The sequence below is a fragment of the Equus caballus genome, chromosome 2, assembly GCF_041296265.1.
Source record: "Equus caballus isolate H_3958 breed thoroughbred chromosome 2, TB-T2T, whole genome shotgun sequence".
Classification (NCBI taxonomy): domain Eukaryota; kingdom Metazoa; phylum Chordata; class Mammalia; order Perissodactyla; family Equidae; genus Equus; species Equus caballus.
This window is the reverse complement of record NC_091685.1, coordinates 48330287-48357508: the sequence shown is the minus strand read 5'-3', so window position 1 is coordinate 48357508 and position 27222 is coordinate 48330287. Positions and strand designations below refer to the sequence as shown.

At 56.0% G+C, this 27222-nt stretch overlaps 4 protein-coding genes and 1 long non-coding RNA gene across 15 annotated transcripts; 2 read left to right on the top strand and 3 right to left on the bottom strand.

Moving 5' to 3' along the window:
* Positions 1-932: 932 nt before the first annotated feature.
* On the bottom strand, positions 933-9621 carry CCNL2 (cyclin L2). 7 transcript variants are annotated; one of them, XR_011436583.1, is made up of 12 exons: positions 8932-9309; positions 8587-8661; positions 8247-8356; positions 7520-7640; positions 6491-6555; positions 5704-5914; positions 3907-4669; positions 3623-3727; positions 3395-3536; positions 2432-2543; positions 2257-2349; positions 933-2079 (listed from the first exon to the last, which is right to left on the bottom strand). XR_011436583.1 is itself a non-coding variant. In XM_023636016.2 (11 exons), the coding sequence occupies exons 1-11, from the start codon at positions 9226-9228 to the stop codon at positions 1725-1727; spliced, it is 1572 nt and encodes a 523-aa protein (XP_023491784.1). In that variant the 5' UTR covers positions 9229-9621; the 3' UTR covers positions 933-1724. The 7 variants fall into 7 exon arrangements, 3 of the variants coding, with proteins under 3 accessions (XP_023491784.1, XP_023491783.1, XP_023491787.1); XR_011436582.1 differs by having other exon boundaries at positions 2432-2540; XR_011436585.1 differs by having other exon boundaries at positions 3907-4006.
* LOC111772481 (uncharacterized) lies at positions 9463-11507 on the top strand. 2 transcript variants are annotated; one of them, XR_002806368.2, is made up of 2 exons: positions 9463-9610; positions 11464-11507. It is a non-coding gene; the product is annotated as an uncharacterized lncRNA (long non-coding RNA). The 2 variants fall into 2 exon arrangements; XR_002806369.2 differs by lacking the exon at positions 9463-9610 and adding an exon at positions 11143-11268.
* Positions 11508-12227: 720 nt separating this feature from the next.
* Positions 12228-15573, bottom strand: MRPL20 (mitochondrial ribosomal protein L20). Of its 2 annotated transcripts, none has more exons than XM_023636021.2 (3): positions 15216-15573; positions 14084-14161; positions 12228-12645 (listed from the first exon to the last, which is right to left on the bottom strand). In XM_023636021.2, the coding sequence occupies exons 1-3, from the start codon at positions 15411-15413 to the stop codon at positions 12472-12474; spliced, it is 450 nt and encodes a 149-aa protein (XP_023491789.1). In that variant the 5' UTR covers positions 15414-15573; the 3' UTR covers positions 12228-12471. The 2 variants fall into 2 exon arrangements, with proteins under 2 accessions (XP_023491789.1, XP_023491788.1); XM_023636020.2 differs by having other exon boundaries at positions 15183-15501.
* Positions 15574-18156: 2583 nt separating this feature from the next.
* ANKRD65 (ankyrin repeat domain 65) lies at positions 18157-20833 on the bottom strand. Of its 2 annotated transcripts, XM_023636005.2 has the most exons (4): positions 20700-20824; positions 20297-20502; positions 19448-19982; positions 18157-18879 (listed from the first exon to the last, which is right to left on the bottom strand). In XM_023636005.2, the coding sequence occupies exons 2-4, from the start codon at positions 20500-20502 to the stop codon at positions 18445-18447; spliced, it is 1176 nt and encodes a 391-aa protein (XP_023491773.1). In that variant the 5' UTR covers positions 20700-20824; the 3' UTR covers positions 18157-18444. The 2 variants fall into 2 exon arrangements, with proteins under 2 accessions (XP_023491773.1, XP_023491770.1); XM_023636002.2 differs by having other exon boundaries at positions 20297-20833.
* Positions 19852-27049, top strand: TMEM88B (transmembrane protein 88B). Of its 2 annotated transcripts, XM_070261146.1 has the most exons (4): positions 19852-19989; positions 22158-22535; positions 23169-24121; positions 25282-27049. In XM_070261146.1, exons 3-4 carry the CDS (start codon positions 23846-23848, stop codon positions 25540-25542), a joined length of 537 nt encoding a protein of 178 aa, XP_070117247.1. In that variant the 5' UTR covers positions 19852-19989; positions 22158-22535; positions 23169-23845; the 3' UTR covers positions 25543-27049. The 2 variants fall into 2 exon arrangements, with proteins under 2 accessions (XP_070117247.1, XP_023491781.1); XM_023636013.2 differs by lacking the exon at positions 19852-19989 and having other exon boundaries at positions 22008-22535.
* The last annotated feature ends 173 nt before the right edge of the window (positions 27050-27222 follow it).

Genomic DNA, 27222 nt, shown 5'->3' with positions numbered 1-27222 from the left:
TCGCCTCCCGCCACTCTGCATCTAACGCAGAGAACACGACGCTTTTTGCGTGGGTGGACTTTTCCCGTTTTAAAGCAAACAAGCGCCCATCCTGTGCTTGTGGGAAGAAAAATCAGAAACTAGCTCTTCCGAGAACCCAAAGCAGCCTCCGTGGAGGGCTGGCCCGGCCGAGCTGCAGGGTCGCTCCCAGGGCGGGATCTGGGAGCACGTCTCCTCTCCAGCCGGAAAGGCCCCTGTCCGCTGAGGCCGGCTGGACGGACGGGACCAGCACGGACCTCAGCGCGCCTGGTAGGAGAGGGACGCAGGGGCTCTCCTCAGGGGCCAGCCCTGCAGGAGGGTCTCCCTCCAGTGCCGGCAGGCAGTGGCCAGGCCTGGTCATCCCAGGCCGCAGCCTGGCTAAGCGGCAGTGGAGGACAGGCCGGTGGGAGGGCAGACACCGCCCGCTCCGGGCCCAGCCCCACAGCCGAGGTCACGAGATGACGCTGTTCGGTACCTGCCGAGCGGCTGCTGGGGACCCACGTCTCCACGTTTCCTTGGTCTACTTCCAGGTCCACCGAAACCAGGAAGGTCACGTCCAGTTGCCTCACACCCACACACAGGTGCTGGTCTGGGGAGAGCGGACACTGGGACTGTGACAGGCCGCGAAAGCCCTCCGTTCTCAGAGCCCACGCAGGACCAAGAAACAGCCCAAGGCCCGCCCCGCGTACCTGTTCAGCACTCCGCGCGGGCACAGCCCCAGGTGCCTTGTTCTGCCCAACACACTCATGCCAGGGGCTACAAGCTAACGTGCCTTGGGCACAAGGGGACTTCAGGACCATTTTTTCCTTTTCAAACTCTCCCTTCTCTGCCACCAAGAAAGCAGCCTTTGTCAGAACACACAGACAACTCAGGCCCATCACAAGCCTTCGACAGAAGAGCCAGTGCACAGGAGCTCCATACAAAATGACACTTTAATGAGACCAGAGATGGCAGCACTAGAAGGGGCACCGCGGGCTGCGCGGTAACAAGCGAGCAGAATGATAAACTGCAAATTCCTTAATGTTCCAAATGTCCTGAGTAGAGAGATTTGTTTATTTAACCACATAAAATGCAGATATAGGAAACTTCTCTATTTAGGAGCTGGTGGCCTGCACTCAGCATCGCACGGATAAAAATATACGACTTTCAACACAGATCTAAATACCTTCACATTTTAAAAATCGGAATTCTCTACACAAGTTCTAAGCTGACAGAATTCAAGTTCTGAGTTTTCATATATAGCTTTAACTTGTATGAAACACATTTATTTACAATATGAATAGAGAATAAGGGACTATTAAGGCCATTTTCTCATTGTGAAACACTGCAAAATATGTACATACGTACAACCTAATATAGGCAAAGGTTTTAAAAGTCACTTTCTTGGTTTGACGTAATTGAGTATCAGTCCAGGAGAGGAGAGACAGCCTATCCTTAGCACCAAGCCACACCACCTGGACGTGCACGTCGGCTTCTGCATCCAACTGCCACAGGGCTGCTGCTGAGGTGGGCCCTGCACTGGATGAGTGTGCGCTGTGCCCAGGCCGGCCTAAAGGGCACCTCGCTGGCCTCTCGATTCCATCTCCAAATTCCTCACAAGGTCCAGAGTCCACAAACCATTTCCCAAAAAAGTCTCGCCACAGAGCCAGTGATGCCGAGGTGTGCATGCCAAAGGCTGAAGGGCAGCCCTCTGGGGCCCCCAAGCCTCACCTCCGGTGCCTGCTGTGCCCAGGGTGGTCTCGCTCGTAGCGATGGCTTGTTCGCTCGTAAGACCGCGAACGTTCTCGTCGCTGATCTCTATAGTAATGACTTTTTTTCTTATATTTTCCAGAACTATCCGCCCTCTCCCGTGAGCGGCTTCGAGAGCGGGAGGAGCTCCGGCTGCGAGACTTGTGTGGCTTCTGTGGGGGGTACTTGCAGTCCTTGGACTTTCGGTAGCTCCTCACCTTGGAGCCCTTGTAGGGAGCGCCTCGGTGCACCTGTCTCGGTGGGGAGTCACTCCGGCTCCGCGAGCGGCTCTGCGACTTGGACCCACCAGATGTTGAGCCGCTGTCACTTTTCCTGTGAGGAAGGACAGTACCACCAAGCGGGTGACCACCCACCCCAACCACCTCAGGGTCAGGAGTGACTGTCCCCTGTGGGGCAGCCTCATCACCTCTAGCCACCATGTGAAAACACCCACCCTGCCAGATGCAAGCCCCCCAGCCCCCACCCCAGTGAGCCCCGAGCAGCACATACCTCCTCTTAGGAGAAGCAGATCGCGATGGGGACCTTGAATAGCTCTGCTCACGACTTCGGCTCCGACTTCGACTCCCTCGCCCCTTTGGCAAGCTGAGAACAGGGTGAGGGCAGTTACAGACCCGCAGTCTCTCCAGCCAACCCCAACGGCCCGCTGGGCCACCTGGGTACTCACCCATTCACTGGGCTGTCAGCCTTGGCTTTCTTCACACCCTCCGTTTTCCTCTTGGCGTTCTTCACAGAGAGCGGGGAAGGCTTGTTTCCTTTACTGTCTTTGGGGGATTCTGCTAGAATCAAGCACAAGAAGTTAAAACCCAGCCATCAGAAAACTGTTGTGAGGGGCCGGCCCAGTGGTGCAGCAGTTAAGTTCATGTACTCCACTTCAGTGGCCCAGGGTTCACGGGTTCAGATCCTAGGCACAGACCTAGCACCGCTCATCAAGCCATGCTTTGGCAGAGTCCCACATAAAGTAGAGGAGGATTGGCACAGATGTTAACTCAGCGACAATCTTTCTCAAGCAGAAAGAGGAAGACTGGCACAGATGTTAGTTAGCTCAGCAACAATCTTCCTCGAGCAAAAAGAGAAAGATTGACAACAGATGTTAACTCAGGGACAATCTTCCTCACACACACAAAAGAAACAATTTCTGTTAAGAAACAAGTTAGTAAAGCAAGATAACGTCCCTTCTCTGGGACTGGTAAAGAACATGCCAATCCTAACTCCCTGATCCCAGCCTGAGCCTCACAACCTAGGCAGGGACCCCAGAGACAGAGAAGGCCACCTATCTCGCTTGCCTTCCCTCAGGGCCTGGAGACAGGCATCATGCTTAACTCTAGGATCTGACGACAATCTACTGCCCCAAATTTACAAAATTTTCATCAAAAGACAAGCTAATTGGGTAGGCTGGGTAAACAAAAGCATTTCAGAAAGCCTATCCATGTCCCTTGCTAATAAAAATACAACAATGATGAAAAGGAACTCCTTTAGGAGCCCTGTCTCATCTCGAAGATCACCAAGTGTTCACTGAGGACTGCTGCTTGCGAAGTGCTCAGAGCAGCTGCAGATGCAATTCCAAGAGAAATCTGGAGGAAAGGAGGGTCACCCTACAGGGAGCAGACTCGTGCACGCCGACACTCACCCAGCTTGGGGGCAGGTGAGAACCCTGAGGTGCTGTCCAGAACCTGAGTGCCACCAGGCAGCAGGCCCTTAGCCTGTGCCTTTGCCTCTTCAATGGCGTGCTTTCTCTTTTCTACTTCACTTTCCAAGTGTGTCAGATCAACCTACAAAAGCCAAAGTCCATCCATTCAGAACCAGATGATTCAGTCAAACACAAATGCAGATATTACGTGAAAAGACATAGAAGAACCTTTTTCCGAGTATAAAGCTGCAGGATTTTTAAGCAGATTTCTTGAATTTCTTCTTCAGTTGCTCCAAATAAAAGGAACCAATGGGGACGGTTGGGCAAAGGGATCTGTAAACAAACACCATCACTGTTAGACTTCTCTTCACGGATAATGAGACTCTTAGGGCAATGAAAACCAAGCCTACTGGGCAGCAAGTATGCATTTTATTGGCATGGATGAGCATAATCTGAATCTACTGGAGGCTGGATACAGAGACCAGACTCCCCTGTGTTGGCGAAGCACTGACCTCCAGCGTCCGGGCAGCGAGATAAATGCAGGCACAGGCGATGCTCTCAGGCTGGAACCTCACGAAAACATCTGTGCGAAGGCTGTCATTCATGTAATTCCTGAAAACCAAAAGCAGCAAGAATTACAAGGCCCTGGGCAATCCAGGAGCCCCGTCACGCCATCTAGATCGTCACTACTCCTGTAAGTAGTCTACTGCGAAAACTTAGGGCTAGACAGTCCTTGAAGCTCAAGAGTTCATGGAGAAACATTCTAGCTGCTGCTTCTGAATACAGGACAGGAAGACAGGGAAAGTATTGAAAAAAAATTTTAAAAGCTGGCTGAATGTCATACAATGCATGTTGCTATGAAAGAGAACCGACTTTAACTTTACTTTTCCCTCTCAACTTTTGGCCTGCTCTCATGCAAAGCACAACGCCTCAGGAAGAAAATCTCTACTGTAGTGTTAAAATGTATTTGATTAAAAGAATCTAAATGCTGAAAATCCGTAGTGCAGAGAAACATGCAAACTCAAATGCACTGGCTGAGCACAGAGCCTGTGAGAGCTTTTCTGAGACAAGTCGTCCTCTTGCGTGCATCTTCCTTGAAGAGGCGCTCACAGCCTGGGCCCTTCTTCATCCACGAAGGAGGCCACTTGGAAAGGGGGAAAACGCCCTTGGGTGCATGGGAACATCATGCAGAGGAAGGCTCAATGCCCAAAGGGAAGTCCTCTTCTCAGGCTTATCAAAGAATCGTTTCCAAATTGTCCCATTTCAACAAGGAGTCTTAAAATGAACATTCATAAAATCAGACAAAAGCAACAAAATAGTACACGTTTCATCGCAATCAGTACGTTTAAAAAGCTTTATCATACTTTAGAAGATATAAAAATACAAACATTTGCATTTTTTAAAAAGTTAAAAGGGTTTTAAAATTGGCTATTATTTTCAACATTTTTTTTTAGATCTATTTCTCTAAGATTTAATAGACCAAAATCAGACCTCATATTAACTTTATCAATGTTGCAGAAATAAAAGATTAATCCCATGAGAAAACAGTTGAATAAGTCATGTAGTTAGTGCTCCTAACATACCCCAATTATGGCAAGCCTCAGAGTCAGGCTGCATCCAGAGGGAGTCAAGTCATGCTGTGATTTGACGGTTACTCCCCACTTCCCACCCTGGTATCTTTGCCCTAAACACCCTGGAGAAGGTGACGGACCAACTCGCTCAGAGATTTCTCATTAAGAGATTGTACACGGGCTGACTGGGGCACCCGGCTCTGGAAGCTCGTGCTCCAGGCATCAGGAAGTAATCAAGGAAAAGCATGTGTAATGGCGCCAGGGCCACACGTCACGGAGCATTGCAAGTGAGGAGTTCAAACGTTTTATAAACATAACCATTATTAACTTTTTTGCTTCTACTAAAAAATTTTTACTACTCAAATAATGGTAACATTAATCCATTAACTTTTGAGGCCTAAAAACAAAACAAATGACGTCTTCAAAACATATATTTAAGCTTACTAGTATATTCGAAATAAATTACAATATAAAAAGTGTCCATGGAAAAATTTAAAGATGCACACCTTTTGGAAGAATGTGTCAACATTTAGCTGCTTTTCAGAGCAACTTTAGGACTTCCAGAAATAATGACATAATCCCACACTGAAGTCTGAATTCCCATCAGCCAATTCTTACAGCTTTCCATAGAATTTTTTTTAAACAGAAAGGTACTGCATCTTTATTGCACAAGTACAGCAGTTTCAAAGAAACAAAATTCAAGTCAAGACAGTTATCAACTCTAATCAATACAATTACCAAAGCACGACAGAGGATTAACAAGAAGCACAATCGTCAGAGAACCACAGCAGCAGTCGGCCAGCACTATACTATCGTGCGCATACCACCATCTAGAGCCAGCCTTCGGTGGAGAGCCTGCACTGGATTGGCTGAGGACGGCCGCTGTCCCTGCACCAAAGCGCTTGGACAGTAGAGGAGAAGTCTTAGTCACTTACCCTCAGAGGCTACCCTTTGATTGAAAGAGTACAGAAAAGAAAAGTCAAAATGGGTTCTCTATTAGACACAGCATAGCACCAGACAATTCAGGCAGCAAAAATGACCCTTACAGACTTAACTCCATGGAAAAAATTCACAAAGCACCCAGCACTGAACTGTTACTTCAGGCTTTGTTTCTAACACATACATTGTTCAGTCCCCACAATTGTAGAAAAACTTTATACCCCCTCTTTCTCCCACAGGATTCTCTTTAACAGTTAGAAGCAATTTCACAGGAGATGTAAGATCACTAAGTCCACATTGGCACCTACGGGAAAGATCCCGATGTGCCCATGTCAACAGCCCCCAAAGGGCAGCCCAGTGACTGCTCTCCTCAAGGGTCTGGGGAGGGTACGGGCCACCTTACCGTTACACCAGTGCCTGATATTTTGGTAGGCTGGTTCGAATTTACACGGCAGGAACACTGGGCACTCAGACAACTCCAGCCCACAACCAGGTCATGGGACTGACTACCCACTGCCCAAGTGCCTCAAACAACATACTCCTGCACTGCCCTTGCTGGCCTCATAAACAAAGAAGATCAACTTACCATGAGGTCTGGACCAGGTGTTGGTTACGCTCACACTCTAACACCTGAAGGTACATAACGATTATCTGGAAGATATGGGTCAGGCAGTTATTACCGAGAACCGTGAGAACCCAGCATTCAGATCTTGAGGGCATCCATGCAGCAAATAAGAGCCTCATGCTAGATCCCAGGAGTGGCCCCGGTCACACGCCCAGCATACTGCTCTGCTGCAGGGAGTTCTGCTGATGCGCCTGCTGCTGCTTTGCGGCCAGGCAGCACGCCACAGCGCACAGGGCCTCACTGTCCTCGGCGGCTACATGGCCAATTTTCATTCTTGAAGTCGCTACATTTTCCACCAGTGAAAATGGCCTGCCCTGAACATCTCTGTACCCCAGTCACCAACTTACATCAAACACGGTGTGAAAATATTTTCAGCTCTTAAATTTATGGTGAGCAATTTACTGAGAATTTGAATTAATGCCAGAAAGTCAAACAAACAAGAAATGAGAAAACCGACTAACAAGGAGGTGAAAGCAAAGATGCAAATAGCACTCTTTTTTAAAAACAAGTTTTGTGTTTAAAGGTAACACAGAAAGTGCTGTGACATCGTATGGCAGCCACGCTCCTCAACTAATACATGCTGCAAAGCTGCTTTAGCTCATTTACAAACAAAAGGGTTAAGAGTTCTCCCACTTGCCCCATGAAAGGAAAGAAGGCTAGTGCTAAAGCAACTTTAGAAAATTAGCTGTTGAGAAAAGAAAATGTAAACTGGTACGTTCCGTTTTTACAAAAACAGAATAGTTTTCCCGATGAACGGAATAGTTCATCACTATTTCTGAAAGCTCAAACTTCAAGACACTGTTTCCAAAACTCTTAAAAAATCCCCTATTAACAGATAATACGAGAAAGCTAACGGATAGATTTATTTTCACGTTATAGATATAAACTGGAAAACCAAGTCAGGGACACATTTACTCCTCTTCAGTTTTCATCTCCGTGAGAGTGGAAGTGACCTGGGGCGCTCAAGTGGCAGCTGGGCCACATACCCACCTTGTGAGGGTGCTTCACATGGACGCAGAAACCCAGCTCTTTCAGAACTCTTCTTTCTGCCTTTATAATCTGGTTCTTTAAATTAACGTAATCTTGATCCAATAGCAGAGGCACAGGTTTCCTACAAAAACAAACCACACGGTCTGCACAGGGGCAAATACAACAAAGTCTTTCAAATCCCACGATTACCTCCCTGACGGTGAACATCCACCATGAACAGGACGACACAGATCTAGCCAGCAATTCACTTCGCTTCCTCTAACAAAACCACAAAGTCCTCCTCAAACCCCAAGGCTAACCTACCCAGCCCTTCTTGGTAACCCTCCCGCCTCTTCCTTACAGATACACAGGCCCCTGGCTGTCACGACTGAGGAAGGCGCTATGGGCACCTAGTGTAGAGAGGCCAGGACGCTGCTACACATCCTACAACGCACAGCACAGTCCCCACGACAAAGAATCATCCGGCCCCAGATGACGACCGTGCCCCAGTTGAGAGCCCAGCTCCAGAGCGTCCGGAGGCTGACAAGGGCGGATCAGGAAACCAGTGCCTGTCCTCCTCACTGGGGCCCCTTCACCCATCTCGCAGTGTCTGTCAGAGACCCACAGGCCCTCTTCGGGGAACCAAGTTAAAACCTCACATCCTGAACTTCGTTTCAGAAACGTTAGTGTAAATTAATAACCAGAGAAACGGGCACAAACATTTAGAAGACGTCTGACAAAAACCCACTTTTTCTCTCTCAAATGTCGAAGGCGATGAAAGACGTTGATGACGTCCCGTATCCGTCTTGGAGCTTCTTCTATTTTGGAGGCCAGATGAACACAGGCCATTGACACATGCTGAAATGTAAAGATTGCAACACAACGACGTTTATTCCACGTCTGAGGGTCTCCGACGGCTTAAGAAGGGCCACTAAGAGCAAAGAGAGGTGGGTGCGAAGAAGGCCACTCTACCGTCGGGGGGCTACCCAGCCCGTCAAGAACAGCGCCGACCAGGGCAGGCACTCCCTCCTCGGAGCGGCCCGCAAACCACCAAGCCCCACGGGGAGAAACGAGGAGGACGCCCTCACCTCCATGGAGTGCTTCACGAAGGACTTGGTGTAGAAGAACCGCTGGAACAATACCTGCCCGGTAGCCATGGCCACCTGGAAGAGAGAAGTTTCCGTCCCTGTTAGACGCACACGCAAGGCTTCGCCAAGGCGCCGGGTTTCCGGGCCCCGACCCAGAAGCGGACCCCGACACGTTACCGCGCGCACAAAGCCTCCCGCTGCCCGCCGCCTCCCCGCCCTCCCACCTCCGGGACGGGGGGCAGGGAGCGCGGGCCCGGGCGGGGACGAGGCCGGGTCGGGGTCGGGAGTCGGCGCCCCCGGCGCGGCGCGGCGGGTCCCGGGCCGAGGCTCGCGGCCGCGCCCCACCTGCGGCAAGCGGAGCAGGATGCCGGCCGCCTGGATGAGCTCGCAGCCCACCACGCGGAGGTCGGTCTCCGTGTCGGTGTCCAGGCCGCTCGACATGGACGGCGTGAAGCGGAGCTTGTCGTCGGGCAGCAGGCAGTTCTCCAGGGTGATGAGCACCCCGGAGTACAGCCGGTCCCCGATCAGCACGCCCTGGGACCCAGGGGCTGCGCTCCCCGAGCCTGGGGTACCGGCTGCTGCCGCGGGGGCTGCCGGCACTGGAGCCCCAGCAGCGGCCGTCGTCGCCGCCACCGCCGCCATTTTGTGCCGCCGACTCCCCTTCGGGCTCCTTCCCGGCAGGGCGGCTCCCGGCGACGCGCTACGGCCGCGCCCGCCCCGCCCCGCCGCGCGCCATTGGTTCGGCCGGCGGGCGTCCCGGCTCCACCTTGCCGCGATTGGCTAGACGTCCTGTCCGTCAGCGGCGCGGCCGACGCCGGAACCCGGCGCGAGCGGAGGCGGGCTCGTTACCCAGGAGGCCCTGCGGCACCCCGTCGAGGCCGCAGTCTCGGCCCTGACCCGGAAGCAGTGCTGCGGGTGCGGGCTCTGGGCGCCTGGTAGGGACCTGGCTTCCCGGCGCGGCCGCACCTTCAGCACGAAGTCCCGGGAGCTCGCGAGGTTTCCACTGCAGCCCCAAGGCTTCTTGGTGGGCCCGCGGGCGGTGGGCGGTGGGCGAGGGGCTGGGCGGGACGACCTTCCCCCGAGGGCGCGGGTGGCGGCTCTCCTTGCGCGGGGAGGGCGTCCTGCGCGCGGTGGCCCAGGCTTGCGGGGCGCAGGTCTCGGGGCCCGCGCAGGTGGATGGAGGGTGAGAGGATTGGCTCACGCGCTGGTGGGCTGTCCCCAGCGCGGCAGGACGAGATAGTGTTCGCCCTAGCCCGTGGAGCCGGCGCGGTGCTCATTCTCCAGTCCTTACCGAGGCCAGCTTTGGGGTGCCGATTGTAGCACCCGGTGCACGAAGCTCTTGCCTTTGGAACTGAGTCCACAGGCCAGTGAGGGGTTGCCTCAAACGCTGAATTCGCTGTGTCTACGAAGCCCCTGGCAGCACGGGGACAGACATGCGTTCCTCCGGGGACCGAGGGGAGAGCAGCCAGCCGGGATGCCCGGGCCGGGCAAGGGGCTTGGCCTCATCCCATAGACAGCTATTGCGGGGGGTACGCATTTGTGCGCCCTCCTGACCACTGCCCCTCCGTCTGCTCCTCCGGTGGCCTTTGTGTCACCTGATAGCAGAGTTGAACATCTGTACGAGGGGCAGTGCGGCATTGTCCGCTGCTGCACAGTTACCCCAGACTTTTACCAGGACCAGTGTGAGAACGCCGTGAGGGTGGTGTGAGAGCCTGAGAGAGGGGCAGGTGGCACAGGAGATCGTCCCCGACTCAAATTGCCGAGACTCAGAGGGCTCTACTGTCTTTCACTCCGTGTGAGATTTGATGCTGCAGCTCAAGCAGTGCCAACTAAGACCCAACCTCCCCTTTTCTCTTCTTGGCCTCCTGGGCATGGTAACAGTGCCCCATCTCCCCTGCCCCCAGCTGCAGCTCTCTGCTGGCTTACAGCAGCACCCTGTCCAGGAAAGGAGGAATTCCTCTTCCCTAGAAACCCCAGAAACAGCTTGTCTCTCACTGGCTCTGCCTGGGCTGCTTGTCCATCCCCTGACCAGAGGAGAGGGAAAAGCTGATGGCTCTAGCCAGTCAGGGCCATGGCACCCAGGCCCACAGGAAGGAAACTGGGGTCCTGTGTCAGAGGGGAAGTGGGTGCTGGGAGCAGCCACAGTTGTTTGCCACGCCCCCATCTTCCTTTCGTAAGAATGAAGAGGAGGCAGCTCTTCCACAGCAATGCATCACACAGAGAACTTGGTCTCACACACCAGAGGACTCTGCATTCTCCGCCTTGTCTATTCAGTAGCTATTTACTGACGAGTGACATGCATTGCACACTTTGTGCGCACAGTCAGGCACTGCACTGAGTGCAGCAAAAAGGACAGTAAGATTCGGCCACGCACCTCCAAATGCTTATGGTCCAGTGGCCATCACTGGACACAGTGACAAGGGCCAGGGGAAGGAGCCTCATGGGAGGCCAGCACAGTAACTAGAGCTGGAAGAGCCAGCTTACAGTGAGGATGGAGCAAAGTGACAGATTTGTGAGATGGCCAGGATTTGATTGGCTCCATATGCAGTTGGAGGTAGATATTGAGTCAGAAGAAAGGAACCTGGAATGACTTCCAGGGGACCACTGGCAAAGGATGGAGGGCGGTGTTGCCACAGGACCCAGCACCAGAGCATGGAGAGCGGGGCAGCTGTGCACTGGCAGGTAAATGCAGGAGTCATCAGCAAGCAGGCAGCAACTGCTGCTGTGCGTCTGAAGAGCTTTCCTGGAGTGAGTGTGCAGAAGGGTGAGCTGGTCAGGAGGGCAGGGACGGAGACGGTGCAGTGCCAGTGAGGAGGGAAGGGAGTGCATGGTCCTTGGGGTCAAGGGCCAACAGGATCTGTTGGACTTTGGTTTCAGGAGATGGCTTTGGTGAGAGCTCTTGCAGCCTGGTAGGGACCCAGTGACACGAGGTGTGAGGTGGCCGTGAGACGAAGGAGAGCAGACTCGAGAGTTGGAGGAGGCTGGAAATACAGATGGAAGAGGCTGAAGGTGGAGCCAGCTCCCTGAGAAGACAAAGAGCAAGACCTGGCCTTGAGTGGGAGGGTGGACACGACTTCCATTTCTGCCCAAGCAGCGGGTGGATGGGGGTGAAAGGGAGGCACAGGGTTGGTAGCCCTGTCAGTGCAGTGAGCTTTCTGAGACCTTCTTCCTGGGCTTGACTCTGGACTGACTGGAGTAGGGTATGTGGCAAGGGGCCCCAACCTTCATGTTAAGACCTCCCCAGATGATCCCATGGCTTCCCTGCCTTCTGCCCCCGCTGGGCTAAGAGTGGGGGAGACAGGGAAACAGGCTGGTGCTCAGAGTGGCTGAAGAGCTAAGCCACAAAGTCTCTGCTAGAAACAAGAGGAGGAGACGAGGGGAGGGGGCCTGGGTGTTGGACAGGCTACCCACAGAGCCCTGAGGGGAGCCAGGGTCAGAGTTCAGAGGCCTGGTGGAAACCCCCCAACTCGCAGGAAAGGATCTAAGGTTCCAAGAGGAAGTGCTTGCTCAGTTGACCCCTCACTCCAGCAGCCTCTCCCACTACCACAAGACCACAAGGTTGCTGACAAATGGCTGAAAACAAGCACCCCAGGTGCACTGTACCCAGGTGTGTTTGCTTGATGCCAGAGAGCACAGCTGGAAACGGTGAGAAGCACACAAGCTTTATTTGCACAATCTAGGGAGGTGTTCCCCAATCTGTCCCACTGAAAGAGGACAGGGTCTTTTCTCTCACACCGGCTACTGAAATATAAATTAACACAACTGCAAATCAAACTTACACACTGTCGACAAATAACTTTTCACCCTTATGTTGTTATAATCATCGGGAAAAAGCCTTTTTCTAAGACACTCAGCTGGAGAGGGCATGCGGCGTCAGTGTCCCCCTCAGTGGTACTGCACCACTCTGGAAAATATGCCTTCAGGCTCCTTCCCGTCCCCCAAGGCAGCAGCAAATCCTTCCTGTCGCCTCCTTTTGGCCAAAGCAGCCAAAGATTTAAAAGTCTTTGGTTCGTAGATGGCTAGATCTGCAAGCACTTTCCTGTTGAGCTCCACTTGGCACTGGGAAGAAAATCACAGCCTGTGTCAGCATCAGGGGGACATGGGAAGACCGCTGCCCTGAGCCCATACCATGGGAGCCCCTCCTGTGTGCAGAGCCACTCCACATGGCTCCCGGGCAGCCTCTACTCTCGACACACCATCTGTCCCGGGAAGGGGAGCGGGAGTGGTGAATTCTGTCCAAGCAGGGTGCTGGAGAATAAATGTGGACAAGGACAAAGCAAGGGCATCCCTGCAAGAGGTGACTGGGAAAGGAGGCTGGCATCCAGTCCTGGTGCTGGCCAGAGGACAAGGGCCTTGTTTAGGGTCAACAGTCATCACCCAGACGGTACTATGACTGTTGCCTTGGGGTAACCCTTTAAGTCAGCCTGCAAGAGGAGATCAAAGTTCCATTTTACAGGGGCCGGCCTGGTGGCGCAGCCGTTAAGTTCGCACATTCCGCTTTGGTGGCCCAGGGTTTGCCAATTGGCATCCTGAGTGCGGACATGGCACTGCTTGGCACGCCATGCTGTGCTAGGCATCCCACATATAAAGTAGAGGAAGATGGGCATGGATGTGAGCTCAGGGTCAGTCTTCCTCAGTAAAAAAAGAGGAGCATTGGCAACATATGTTAGCTCAGGGCTCATCTTTCTCCAAAAAAAAAAAGTTCCACTTTACAAACGATGAAATGGAACACTGAAAAGGTATGAAACACAAGGAGAAGAATGGGCCCTCCCCGTTCCCACAAGAGCCAGACCACACCTTCCATCAGGCCAAATAGCAGATCACTTCCAAAGGCTGAGGAACAGTGCCAGTGAGCCTGAGGAGCAGAAGAGGTGTGGGGTGGTCTCCGTGCATTAAATGCAGCCACGCAGCCGGCGTGGATCCTGTTCTACCACCTGGGACCTGTGTCCTTGGGCAAAGTCCGTCTCCTTTCTGGGCCTCAGTTCCCCATCAGTAAAATGGGGCTGCACGCCCTCTACACTCACCCTGAAGATCTTTGTACAGCAGTAAAGACAGGGCCTGATACAAGGAGAAGCACAACACACACTCTCCTTCACTTTTTAAGGAAAAAGTTACATGCACACAAAAGCAGAGGGAATAGCATAATCAGCATGTTCAGCAATCCCCAAGCTTTTGTGACTCGTGCTTCATCCATCCAAAGACATTTCTCCCTCCCTTCTCACTGTATAAGTTTCAACTTTATCTGCTCCCTCACCAGGAATCATTCAACGTAAAAGCTTTCAAATTAAACTTTGCAGTTAAAGCCAAGTCTTTCCACCTTCTTCCCTTGATGGGGAAGCTCTCCAGAGCTCAGGCCTCGGTCCCAGCAGCAGGACAAGGGCCGAGCAAGTGTAGTGGGTCCCGGAATCTGCCAGACTCCCCCCCCCCCAACAGCAGCAGTGTCAGGGTGGTGACCCTGTCTGGTGCTGGGCCGGGCTCTGTGGGTGCTCAGCCGCACCTTAATTAAGTTGCCGACGAAGACCGGGTACTTGAGACCGTGCTCCTGGGAGGCAGCTGTGATCCGACGGATCCAGAGCTGAAATGAGAAGACATCGAGGTGCTGGAGAACTAGCTCTCCGGGTTACGTCAGCTCCCGCCAACAAAGCGCTGAGCGAACAGAGGGAATTTTGTAAACGAGACTAGAAAAGCCACCGGCTCCCGGCCCGCAGGCTCGCAGTGTAGACGCGGCACCCGCGCGGGAGAGGCAGCTGCCCGAGGGCAGGCACGCGCGGGGCGGAGCGCGGGGGCCAGACGGCCCGGAGGAAAGGGCAGGCCGGGAGCGGGACCTGGCCGGCGGCGGGCAGCCCGAGGTCCGGAAGCGCCGGGAGGCCGAGGCTGCTGGCGCTGCGGCCGATCGGGAAGGGCGAGAGCGGCGGCGGGAGCAACACGCGGAGCCGCGGGCGGCTTCCTCGCTCCTGCGGGTCTCCGGCGGGGACGCGCATCAGAACCGCCCGGGGCAGCGGAGTCCGCGCTCCGCTTCCGCGGGTGCGGGTCACGGGCGCAGACCCAGCACCGCTGGCCAGGCCCCGCGGCGGCGGCGACCCGCGCACGGACAGAGGACGGCGGGCACGGAGGTCAGCTCACGGACGAGCCTCCTCAGCAGAGGAGCTTTGCCAAGACGCAGGGTTCCCGCTCCGGAGGTGAGGGGCCCGGAACCTGCGCTCTCGCCAGCCCCCACGGCAGGCGGCGCGGCCTCTTCCCTCCCGAGAACGAGGCGCGGACCGCGACACGCGCCCAGGCCGGCGGCCCTGCCGACCGCAAGGCTCGGGAAGCCCTGCCTGCCCACGCAGGCAGGACGGACGCGGCGCCGCGCTCGAGGGCGGCGGCTGCTCCGGAGCCCGACCTCCCGGTGGCGCGGGGCGGGGAGAGCGGCCACCCGCCGGGCCCGGGACAGCTCGGGGACAGGCCGGCGCGACAAGCCGGTCCGGGGCGGGCCCGTCCTCCGCGTGACGGCGAGCCGCGCGGGGCGCCGAGAGGACGGGCGCGAGCGGCAGGGGCTGGGGGGCGCGCCGTGTCCCCGCCCGTCGCCCCCCGGCCCCCCGGGTCCCCCATCGTACCCCCGTCTTCCGCTCGTCCCCCGGCCCGCTCACCGTCCTCATGCTCCTCCTCTTCAGCCTGCGGGCTCGCGTGCATTTCACAAACGCTCTCGTCACAGCCCGCACGGCCAGCCGGTAGCACCGATTCTTCCTCCCCCGGAAGTGCCGCGCGTGCCTCAGCACCTCCTGGACCCGCCAGTAGCGGTCGGTGAGGCGGCTCCGCAGCCAGAGCGGCACCGTGAGGAAAACCATAGCGCCCGCGGCCACGGCCCCTAGACCACGCACGCGCCGCCGCCTCGTCGCAGCCGGCGGAAGCGGAGGGGCGTCCGGCGCTTCCGGGTCAGTGGCCGCCTGGGACTTCCAGGGCGCCGCGCGTGCGCCCGGGCACCTCCTCCCCGGCAGCCGCCCGCGGTTGTGCGCATGCCCCTGCGCGTGCGCGGTGGGCGGTGCCGAGCCCCTCCCCGCGGCGCCTAACCCGGAGGACCCCTCGGTCTGAATTGTATATGTACTGAATATATATATATACATATACTGAATTATAAGCAGAATACTAAAAAAGGCCCTATTGTAATTTACTTCTTATGTTCTTCAAAACTTTTTTTATTGAGTTTATAATAGTTTACAACATTATGAAATTTCGGTTGTACATTATTGTCTGTCACCATATAAGTGCTCCCCTTCCCCCTTTGTGCCCACCCCCCAGACCCCTTCCCCTGATAACCACTGAATTATTCTCTTTTTTCCGTGTGTGTGTTTATTTTCCACATATGAGTGAAATCGTACGGTGTTTGTCTTTCTCCGTCTGGCTTATTTCGCTTGACATAATACCCTCAAGGTCCACCCATGTTGTTGCGAATGGGACAATTTTGTCTTTTTTATGGCTGAGTAGTATTCCATTGTATATATATACCCCATCTTCTTTATCTACTCATGTGTGGATGGGCACTTGGGTTGCTTCCACTTCCTGGTTATAGTGAATAATGCTGCAATGAACATGGGGTTGCATAGGTCTCTTTGAATTGCTGACTTCAAGTTCTTTGGATAAATACCCAGTAGTGGGATGGCTGGATCGTATGGTAGTTCTATTTTTAATTTTTTGAGGAATCTCCATACTGTTTTCCATAGTGGCTGCACCAGTTTGCATTCCCACCAGCAGTGTATGAGGGTCCCCTCTCTCCACACCCTCGCCAACATTTGTTACTTTTAGTCTTAGTGATTATAGCCATTTTAACAGGTGTAAGGTGGTATCTTAGTGTAGTTTTGATTTGCATTTCCCTGATGATTAGTGATGTTGAACATGTTTTCATGTGCCTATTGCCACCTGTAAATCTTCTTTGGAAAAATGTTCATATCCTTTGCTAATTTTTTGATCAGGTTGGTTGTTTTATTGTTGTTCAGTTGTGTGAGTTCTTTATATATTTTGGAGATTAACTCCTTGTCAGATACATGATTTGTAAATATTTTCTCCCAGTTGGTGGGTTGTCTTTTAATTTTTTTTTTTTAAATTGGCACCTGAGCTAACAACTGTTGCCAATCTTTTTTTTCTTCCTGCTTTTTCTCCCCAAATCTCCCCAGTACATAGTTGTATATTTTAGTTGTGCGTCCTTCTAGTTGTGGCATGTGAGATGCCGCCTCAAGGTGACCCAACGAGCAGTGCCATATCCGCGCCCAGGATCCGAACCAGTGAAACCCTGGGCTGCCGAAGCAGAGCATGCGGACTTAACCACTCGGCCACGGGGCCAGCCCCTAGCTTTTTATTTTGATCCTGGTTTCCTTTGCCTTGCAAAAGCTCTTTAGTCTGATGAAGTCCCACGTGTTTATTTTTTCTTTTGTTTCCGTTGTCCGAGTAGACAGGGTATTCAAAAAGATCCTTCTAAGACCAATGTCAAAGAGTGTATTGCCAGTGGTTAAGTTTGCACGCTCCGCTTCAGCGGCCCAGGATTTTGCCAGTTCGGATCCTGGGCGTGGACCTAGCACTGCTTATCAGGCCATGCTAAGGCAGCATCCCACATAGCACAACTAGAAGGACCTGCAACTAAAATATACAATTATGTACTAGGGGGCTTTGGGGAGAAAAAGAAAAAAAAAAGATTGGCAACAGATGTTAGCTCAGGTGCCAATTTAAAAAAAAAAGTGTACTGCCTATATTTTCTTCTAGGAGTTTTATGGTTTCACGTCTTACCTTCAAGTCTTTTATCCATTTTGAGTTAATTTTTGTGTGTGGTGAAAGATGATGGTCTACTCTCATTCTTTTGCATGTGCCTGTCCAGTTTTCCCAACATCATTTATTGAAGAGACTTTCCTTTCTCCATTGTATGTTCTTAGAACTCTCACTTTTGAAAGATGAAATCTGTCCTGTAAAGCTGTTCTTTCAGAAAAATCAAATAATGGCAATGATTTTCTCCGAGGATACGGAGGTGGGCAGTCAGAGACAACGGTCCCTCTGTTTCAATTTTTAATTTATGGAGATGGCTGAGTGATGCCATTGAAAGAAGATTCTTATTACTCACATTTCATGCCATGCCCTGCAGGGCCACAGGGGAAGCAGCAGTGTCAGGAGGCGGAAGCAGGATCGAGGAAGCTCAGGCCAGAGCCTTTCCCAGGGTTCCCACAGGAAAGGCAAGGCAGGGCAGGAAACAGCTTAGGATTGGCTTGTTGGATAATCCCAGTGGGCCTTGGTGCATAGAGGCTGTCCCCAGGGGTCTGGTACCTGGCCCTGTGTGATTTGGGGCCGGGGCGGGGGGGACGTCAGCTGGAGGTGTGAGAGAGAAGGTGGCAGTTCAGAGTGTGGGCTCTGGATCACAGCGGAGATGTAAACAACGGTGGCCGTTAGTTTGACCCTGTAATTAATGGATGCCAATAGACAAATACTGGATCTAAGGAAACACAGAACGCTCCCACGTACAGAGCAAGCAGCTGAGAGTGACACCCCCATGGTGGACAAAGGGGAGACCATCAGGTTTTGGTCAAATCTATCACTACAACTCAGTCTCTCCACCAAAGAGTGTGGAGAAGCCTGGAGCTGTGGGGGTGATGGGCCCGCAGGAGTCAGTGGGGTAGTACCAGGGCCACAGGCCCGTTAGGGCTCGAGCCACTGCCTCCTTCTCCTCCAGGAACCTCTCAGCCATTCTCCTCTCTGCCCAGGCAGGCAGCCTCAGCTCAGAAGAGAGGAGCCTGACATACTCAGAAGGCTGTGGGAGCCAGGAGCTATCTTTCCTGCTCTGGCCATGTGGGCTCAACCCCACACTGAGACCCTCAGGGCCCCTGGGGCCCCTCTGTGCCCCTAGCACTCCACCTGCTCTCTGCAAAGGGTAGGCAGCGCCTGGGGCAGGCCCCCCTCAGACACCAGGTCCTGGGCCACCTCACCCCACTGTGTCCTCAGGGTGGGGTTGGCTCCTCGGCTCAGCAAAAGCTCTGTAGTAGGGCCATGGCCACGCTCCATGGCAAGGTGCAGAGGGGTCTTGTGGAGCCAACCAGCAGCATTGACCTTCGCACCCCAGTCCAGGAGGTGGCTGGCGACCTCCACATGGCCTCCACGAGCAGCGTGGTGCAGGGGTGTGAGGCCTAATGAGTCCCGAGCATCCACCTCTGCTCCCCAGGCTGCTAGCAGCTGGACGGCAGGCAGGTGTCCACTGGTGGCAGCCCTGTGGAGCGCAGAGCAACCATGCCTGTCCTTGAGGCTTGGGTCTGCTCCGTGGTCAAGCAGCACCTCCATGTCCTGGAAGAGGAGGGAAGAAGAGGGCAAGGGCCAGCCCTGGCCCAGGCCAGTGGGGTCTGTCTGCCCCAGGCCTCATCTGGCCTTGACATGAGCCTGTGCGTAAGGCACCCTAGAGGGGCTCTATTTGGAGACTTCCACTTGTCCCCCTAACCATCTTCAGATGAAATCCAAGACTTTGCAGCCCCTGTGCCCCTCCGTGCTGCCTGGGTGCTGGCTGGACTCAAGCACAGGCCTGGTGCTCAATAAATATTTGTTGCTACGGCCACTAGAATAAAGTCCAAATAACAGGCCAAGCATGTCATGTGTCATGTCCCATCCCATCCCCCTCGTCCCCAGGGCCTCCCCGCGTCCCCCTTCCATGAGCGGGTTAGCGAGAGCAAAGTAGCCGCCGGCCCCTCCTGGCCACCCTCCCACCCTGTGGCCTTGGGCGGAGAGTGCAGGCGCCTCCAGCCCCACCTACCCGAGGGGTCCACCCCGTTTGCGACCTCCCCGCAACTGGGTGGGGTAGGGTGGTGCAGCCCCGTCGCTTCGGGGGCTGGGTTGGGACGGGGACTGGGTTAGGACTTACCTGCCGGTGGCCCAGGCCAGCCGCGATGCCGAGCGCCGTGGCCCCCGCGCCGTCCCGGGCGTCCACCAGCGCCCCACGCGCCAGGAGGAGGCGCAGCGCCGCCGCGCGCCCGGCCGCGGCCGCCACGTTCAGGGCGCCGTCCAGGCCCGTGTCGCCGCTCGCCGCCAGCAGCTCGAGCACCGGCAGCCGGCCGCCCGCAGCCGCCCACTGCGCCGCCGTCCAGCCGCGCGCGTCTACCGCCGCGGGGTCCGGGCCCGGCGCGCTCAGCAGGCGCCGGGCCAGCAGCGTGCGGCCCAGCGCGGCGGCCCAGTGCAGCGGCGTGAGGCCTGCCCTGGAGCGCGCGGCCGCCGGGGCCCCGCGCCGCAGCAGCAGCTCGGCCACCAGCGAGTGACCGTGCCAGGCAGCCTCGTGCAGCGGCGTGCGCCCCTCGCGGTCCGCGGCTCCCACCGGGGCCCCGCGCTGCAGCAGGAGACGCACCAGGGGCACGTGGCCACGCAGCACGGCCAGGTGGAGTGGGGTCCTGCCGGCTTGGTCCCTGCGAGGTGAGCGAGGGCAGAGTGGGGACGGCCGAGGCCTGCCCCGCCCAGTGAAGCTCCCCTCCCTCCAGTAAGGAGGCCCGGGCCTGGGAAAGGGATCTGCTACCTTTGCCCATGAAGGAACCGTCTCCACCCCTCCCCACGGACCACAGTTCTGCCCACTCGCCCAGTGAAAGGACCCTGGCCTAGGGAAGGGAGCTGCTACCTTTCCCCATGAGGAGACTCCCCCCCCCCCCCCCCCCCCCCCCCCCCCCCCCGCCGCCCCACCTCCTCCCTCCCTGGTGAAGAGACCATGTCCTGCCCTGGGGCTCACCTCTCCTCCACACTGGCCCCTTGCTGCAGCAGCTGCGTGGCCAGGCCCACAGGACCCCTCCACACGGCCTGCAGCAGGCGCCCCCCGGCCTGTAGGACACTGGGCCCCTCTGTCTCAGCTCCCAGGGCCTCCTCCAAGCCCAGCTCCATCCACCGCAGTTCCTCTGTCAGGTCCTGCTCCCCCAGCTCAGAGCTCCCAGGGTCCATCTTGGAAGAATAGGAATCCTGCATGGATGCTGGAGGCCTCTGGCCAGCCCTGGCCCATGTGTCCCCAGGCCAATATGGACTCCTCATCTCCCAGGGGACCAGGCCACCACTTAGCCTTCTGAGGGGCTTGACTCCAGTTACCCCCAGAAGGAGTCTGCCCAGAGGCTCTGTCCTCTGGCTGGGGGTCCTCTCCATACCGGTCTTGGCTCAGCCACAGCCCAGTGGCCCTCTCATGACACTCCTTCTGAAGGCTGGAGCTGCAGCAGTGTGGGGGGTGGGGAGGCAGAGCTGCCACCTGGGCCAGGCTGCGGGCCACTTCCCCACCCTGTTTAACTTAAGGGGAGGCACTGCCTGCCAGCAGCCCCTGCCCCAGCACTCCTCCTCCCATGCCAACTGCCGGGGACCTGGCTTGGCCTCCCGCCCAGAGACAAAGGCCAGGAAGGCAGGAACATGCCCATGAACGGCAGCTCCTCCAAGGAGCACAGTCTTTGATGTGCCACAACTTGCCCCTGGGCAGACACCCACGTGACTCCTGAGGTGTCCCTCCCTCAGTCCTGCCCCTCACCCCTACTCCTGTCCCTGATGGCTAAGACCACCCAGGAGCTGGAGCCTGGCCTCTCTCCTGATTCCAGGCTGGGGAGGTGGGCATGGTGAGGTGGGTCCCTTCCCTTCCACGCAGATGGTGCAGGAGGACAGAGTATTCACCACGGACACCAGGCAGGTGACCTGCATCGGAGGGGGCATAGGAAATCCCTCGAGAGTAGGTTGAGGCAAGTCGGCAGAGGCTGTGAAGGGGCGGACCCCGGGGCAGCAGAAATGTTCAACTGCAAAGGGAGGGTTTTTACGAGAGAAACTGCATCTGGAGGTGGAAAAGTGATGCCGCCAGAGGGGCCTGAGCAAAGTCTCCAGTATGGGCCTCCTTGATTCTGGGACCCCGGGGCAGGGTGAGCCTGTGGGGGACTGGCCTTGAGGACGCCTTCCCATCCCCCAATCCCTGGGTAAGGCCACCTGTCCAGAGACAAGATGAAGAAGGAGGTGCGGCCAGCTCCTGCAGTCTCCCCACTGCAGTTGCCTCTTGTGACTGTCCACCAGGAGGCAGCACAGTTTTGGGGTGGTCACTCCCACCCCAGCCCTCCTCCAGCCCCGCAGGTTCCCGGGGATGAGGTATCCTGAGGGCCTTGCCCTGCCCGCTCCCCCCAGAGAGAGGCAGCAGAGCCTTGGCCCCTCCTCCACCTCCCTAAGAGAGCAGCCCTTCCAGGTGCCAGGCCCCAAGGGTGGGTCTCCAGGCAAGGGGCTGAGGGTCTCCATCCCACCCTCACACCACATGGACCCTCCCCCATGAGCCTCAGTCACTCTGTTCAGATGTCACCTCCCCAGAGAGATGCTCGAGCCTGACTCCCAAGCTGAAGCAACCTTGTCCGAGACCATTTTATTTCTTCTTAGCACTTACCACTCCGCGAAAGTACCTGTCTATTTTATTTTAAATGTCTGCCTCCCTCTTCTAGAATGAAAGCTCCACAAGGCACATCACACAGGCTGGCAGATTCAATGGCTAAAGAAGCAATGTGCTCTGGGTGGATTCTGTTTACTGCTTAAGTAGCCAGCAAAAGCAAGATGAGCAGAGATGTCAGCTCCCTGCATCTCTTGTTCCACAGGATGGCACTGAGATGAACAGAACCAGATGACAGGTGGCCCCGCGGGGCGTGGGCAACCTGTTGCTGAGGAGCCACTTCTGTGCTACGGCTGCACCCTGGGGGCGTGGTGGAACGTCCCACACCTCGTCAGAGCCATGGGAGCCTCATGACAGCCTCCTGGAAGGCAGGAGGCAGTGAGAGCCAGCTGTGTGGCCTGTCTTCCCATGTTCTTCCATAGCCTAAGGCATGGCAGCTTGCTCATGTGGCCTCTGTGGATTCGTGCCAGGCTGGCAGCGCGCCCGCGAGAGCCATCCCCTACAGGGCAGTGGCCTCTGCTGGCCTGACTCACCACTGAACCCAAGGGGTCTAGAGATGTGCCTGGCACACAGTGGGAGCTCAGTGAGTGTTTGTCGAATGAGCAAATGAATGAATGAGGGATCTGAGGACAGGGTGGGCTTAGAAAGGAGATACAGTAGGGATCCTCTCCATCTGAACTGTGTCTATCCAAACATTATCATTTGCAACATTTTCTACTCCAAATTCACTATCTGAATAAGTAAACAGCTACTGTAAGATGTTGGCCTGCGTGTGCCAGTGAAGACAGTTAAATTGTGTGTGCGCAGGGCAGCAGGGCTTGGCACGCACCGCAGGGGAGCCTCAGCCATTGTCCTGACAGGGCCTGTGCATGATTGCTGTCATCTTCCCCTTCCAACGTGTGTGAAGGGAGGTAGCGAGCTTGAGAGGCTAGGAGGATATCAGGAGAAGGTTGGGAGGGCGAAGCGAAGGGTGGGAACTGGTTCCCATTGGCTGCCTGCCGCACGGCCTCCTTCGTTCAGCTTGCAGATAACCAACTCAGTGTAAGCGTCAGCTGGTTACGTAAGTGGTGTTTGAAATGCCGTATGTCATGCAGGAAAACCCTAGTTGTTAGGAGGATTTTAGAAATATTTGGGGAAATTAGTTGGGGTTTTTAGAGGGGCTGGGAATGCTTCCCCTGACTTGAAATAACACAATACATCTTCCCACTGTTTTCAGGCTGGATTGGATTCTGAAACAAAGGATGCCAGGAATCGTACCTGCTGTTATTGAGTGCCTACTGTGTGCTGGGTCCTGCATCAAGTGTTTCACATGCATGCCCATGTGCCCTTTCACCCCTACAGTGTAGGCAGCCAGTATCTTGCCTTTTTTCCTGAGGCTGAGAGGGGGCAGGGCTGGAAACGAGGGGACCAGCAGGGGCCGGGGCTGGGAAGTGGAGTGGGTGGTGACCTCTACGTGGCAGCTAGTGATGGGGCAGTTGTCAGAGTCCAGACCTATGAAATGAAGTTGTCGCGTGTGGGATCTAGAAGCGGGAAGAGGGCGGGACCAGGAGAGAGGAGGGCTCTAATGCCGGGCCATATGGACAGCTGTGCAGGCCCTGACCAGGGCACTCAGGAACTGGCTGGAGAGGCTGGCCAGGGTGGGAGCTGTAGTCGCCTGGCACAGAGGTCCAGCCTGGCAGTGGGGGAAACTGAAGCAGGAGTGTGGCTCTGGAGACTGATGGTCGGGACTGGACCTACCTGGGCCAGGGTCCTGCCCTCCAACTAGGTCTACTATCCGGTTGCTGGGGTCTGCGTAGGGGGTCTGACCTGGGGACCTAGGGTTGACCCTTGGGGGCTTCAGGCCTGCCATCTAACCACCACTGTGAGCCTACCAGGCCCTCTGGCCAGGAGAACATGAGTAAGCAGGAGAGGGAGGCAGAGGAGGATGAGGGAGGGGGTGCTTCAGACACGACACCCATGCTGCCCCAAAGGCTTCCTGACCACCAGGCCTCAGCCCTGATGTGCCCAAGGTGGGCAGGCCTGGCCATCTGCAGCCTCAGGCCCCTGCTGCTGTGTGGCCGGGTGCTGGCCGGGCTGCTGTTCCACCTGCTGCTGCCCACGACCGTGTTCTTGCTGGTGCTGCTCCCGGCAGTGGCTGTCGTCTACCTGGGATTCCTGTGCCACTCAAGGGTGAGCTGAGCCCTCCGTGGGTGGAGGTGGGGGACTAGCTGGGGTTTCTGGGGAGTGGGGGTCCTGTAGAAGTTCAGGGTCCTGGGGCTGAAAGTGAAGCTTCCCCCTTCCAGCATGGCCCCTTTGTCCCCAGAGACACGTGTGCCCTCCCTGGAGAGCCCTTCTGCCAAGCCCCCCCACATGGCCGCAGCAAAAGAAGGGCTTTTGTTTGTCACCCGAGGGGACAGCTCCTCCCTCCCCTGAGGCCTCCCAGCCTTGTACCAGGGACCACCAGGGCCTGGACGGCTGGGTTGGGTAGGGAGAGGAGGGGTGTACTAGGAAGAGAAGATGAAGATATTGTCAAACCTCACCAGTCCACAGCCCTTTCCCACCCCTCACCCCCCCCCCCCCCGCCCCAGACAGCCCCTTGCAGACTCCTGCTGCCTTGGGCTGGGTTTCCCCCTGTGGAATGGGCTACGGCTTGGTCTGGGGCAGGGAGGATGTAGGCAGACAGGACCCCTTGTCCCTTTCTGTAGGCATAAGGCAGGGGAGAGGGACTGAACACAGGGCGGCAGAAGAGAAGGTGGCACCAGCTAGTGACAGCCATGGGCAGGGGCTCGAGGTCAGATGCCAGCATAGGGAAGGGCATGGGAGAGCAGAGTAGGGACGAAAGCAGGGGTCGGGAAACGGGGGTGTGGGGGGGGGCAGGAGGCAATTCTCTGAGCTTCCCTTCAAGGGACTCCCTACTAGTGTCATTTACTACCTGCGTCCCCCATCTCCTGTTCTCTACTCAGAAACTGGCCCACAGCCAGCCTCAGACACCTCACACTCTCAGCCCTCAGGCCGGGCCAAGCCCTGCCTGACCACCGGCCTGGCCCGGGTCCACCAGGCCCCGCCCCGCAATTGAGGCCCCACCCCCACTCCACTTGCTCATAGGCCCCATCCTTGGCCCCGCCCCGAGGCCTCTCCCTGCCCACCTGCTTCCTATTATACACCCCGCCCCATAGTTGAGACCCGGGTCCACCTTCTCCCAGGCCCCGCCCCGGTCCACCAGCTAACAGGCTCCGCCCCGGAATTGAGGCTCCGCCCCCAGGTCCACCTGCCCCGCCCCCGCCCCCCCACCCCACGCTCACACACACCTCGGCCCGGCCCCGCCCCGCCTGACCGCGCCCGGTCCCCAGGTCCACCCGGCACCCCGCCCCGCGTGCCGCGCGCTGCTCTCGGACCGCGGCTCGGCGGCGCTCATCGTGCTGGGCTTCCTCTCGCTGCCTCCGCTGCTCGTGCTCGCCTCGGCCGTCCGCGCCCGCCTGGCCCGGCGCCTCCGCCTGCTGCTGCCGCCCCCTCCTTGGAGCCCCGGACCCAGCCACCACCCAGGGTCCGGCAACGGGGGGCGGGCAGGACGCCCCACCGACGGGGAGGAGCAGCTCTGCGCCTGGATGTGACCCCTAGAGGCCTCTCCAAAGGACCCCGAGACCTCTGGATCCTGGGAGGCCCTAGCTCCCCTGTGACCCCCATAAGATGACCCCAGGCTGGCGAGCTCGGGGTCTGTGTCGGGATCCCGGCCCAGAAATCGCGTGCCTGCGGCGCGGCTCGATGCGCAGTGCTCCGAGCAGCCGCGAGATGGCACCGGACTCCCCCGCGCGGCGTCGGCCCTTCCCCACCCCCAGTACCCGCGCTGCGGGGAGGCTGCGGAGCCCGGGGGACGGGGAGATGGCTGTCAGAGCAGGGCGCGTGGCCGGGCTCAGAGAAAGCCGGCCTTCCTGGCTTCTGCTCCCAGCCTGAGAGCAGGTTAGAGTTCATCCTGCGACCGGTCAGGGCTCAGCCTGAGAGCAGGTTAGAGTTCATCCTGCGACCGGTCAGGGCTCAGCCTGAGAGCAGGTTAGAGTTCATCCTGCGACCGGTCAGGGCTCAGCTTGTGACGGGGTTAGCATTCAGATAGGCGCCGGAGTAAGGGCGCCGTCTGTTCTCTCCGGGTAATTTCAAGATCGTCTCTGTCTCTCGAGTTCTGTGGTTTTAAGCATGTTTGTAGCTGTGTGTGTGTTCTTATTTACCCGCTTGGTATACCCTGTGTTCTCTGTTTCCTCGGACTCATGTCTCTCATCACATCTGGAGAGTTCTCAGCCATTATCTCTTCAATTCCGTCTCATTCATTCTACTTGTTCTCTCTTGGGGACTCCTATGAAATGAAAGCTTTAGCTGTTTTCTCTACCTCCCGCATCAGTTCGTCTCTCTCTTGTGCTTCCCATCTCCTGTGTCTCTGTGCTGGGTTCTGGGCCATTTCTTCATCTCCCTTTTCCAGTTCACCAAATCATTGGCTGTGTCTAATCTGCTGATTAACTCTTCCATTTAACGTAATTATTATCATATCTAAAAGTTATACTTGCTTCTTATTTAAGTCTGATCATTTTTGATGCTCTCTTGGTGCATGCTCATTTTTTGGATTCCAGCTTCAATTTCTTGAACATTTCAATATATTTGAAAATATAGTTATTTTATATTCTATACCTAACAATTCCAGTTCCTTAGTCTTTGGGGGTCTAAGTCTGTTTTGTGTTGTTTCTGGTGATTCTCACTAATCACATATGGTTTCTTTGAACGTTTGCTCCTTTTTAATTGTCACCTGTTACCTGTGAACGTTCTGAGGGTGCATCCCTGCAGGGGCCCTCCTGTGTGAGGAAGGGGTCCTGGTGTCGTAAGTGCCTGCGCAAAGGGCCCATGCTTGTTTCCTGGACTGCAGTGTGGCCAGTATGGCTCTCTATCCCCGTGTCCAGGGAATTCAGGAATTCTCTGCTTTCCCATGTTTCCCTCATCATCCTGGGTGTCTGCTCACTATTCTTCAATTTTTTACTTATTTATTTATTTTTAATGCTTAATTTTGGGGGGACCTTGGAGATATTTACTTCCTTGTAATCCCAGCAGTGTATTAAAAATGTCCATATGTTGGGGCCAGCCCTGTGGCACAGTGGTTAAGTTCCCTGCGCTCCGCTTTGGCAGCCTACGTCCATGGGTTTAGCTCCCAGGCACAGACTTACACCATTCATTAGCCATGTTATGGCAACAACCTGCATATAAAGTGGAGGAAGATTGGCATGTATATTAGCTCAGGGCTGATCTTTCTCAAG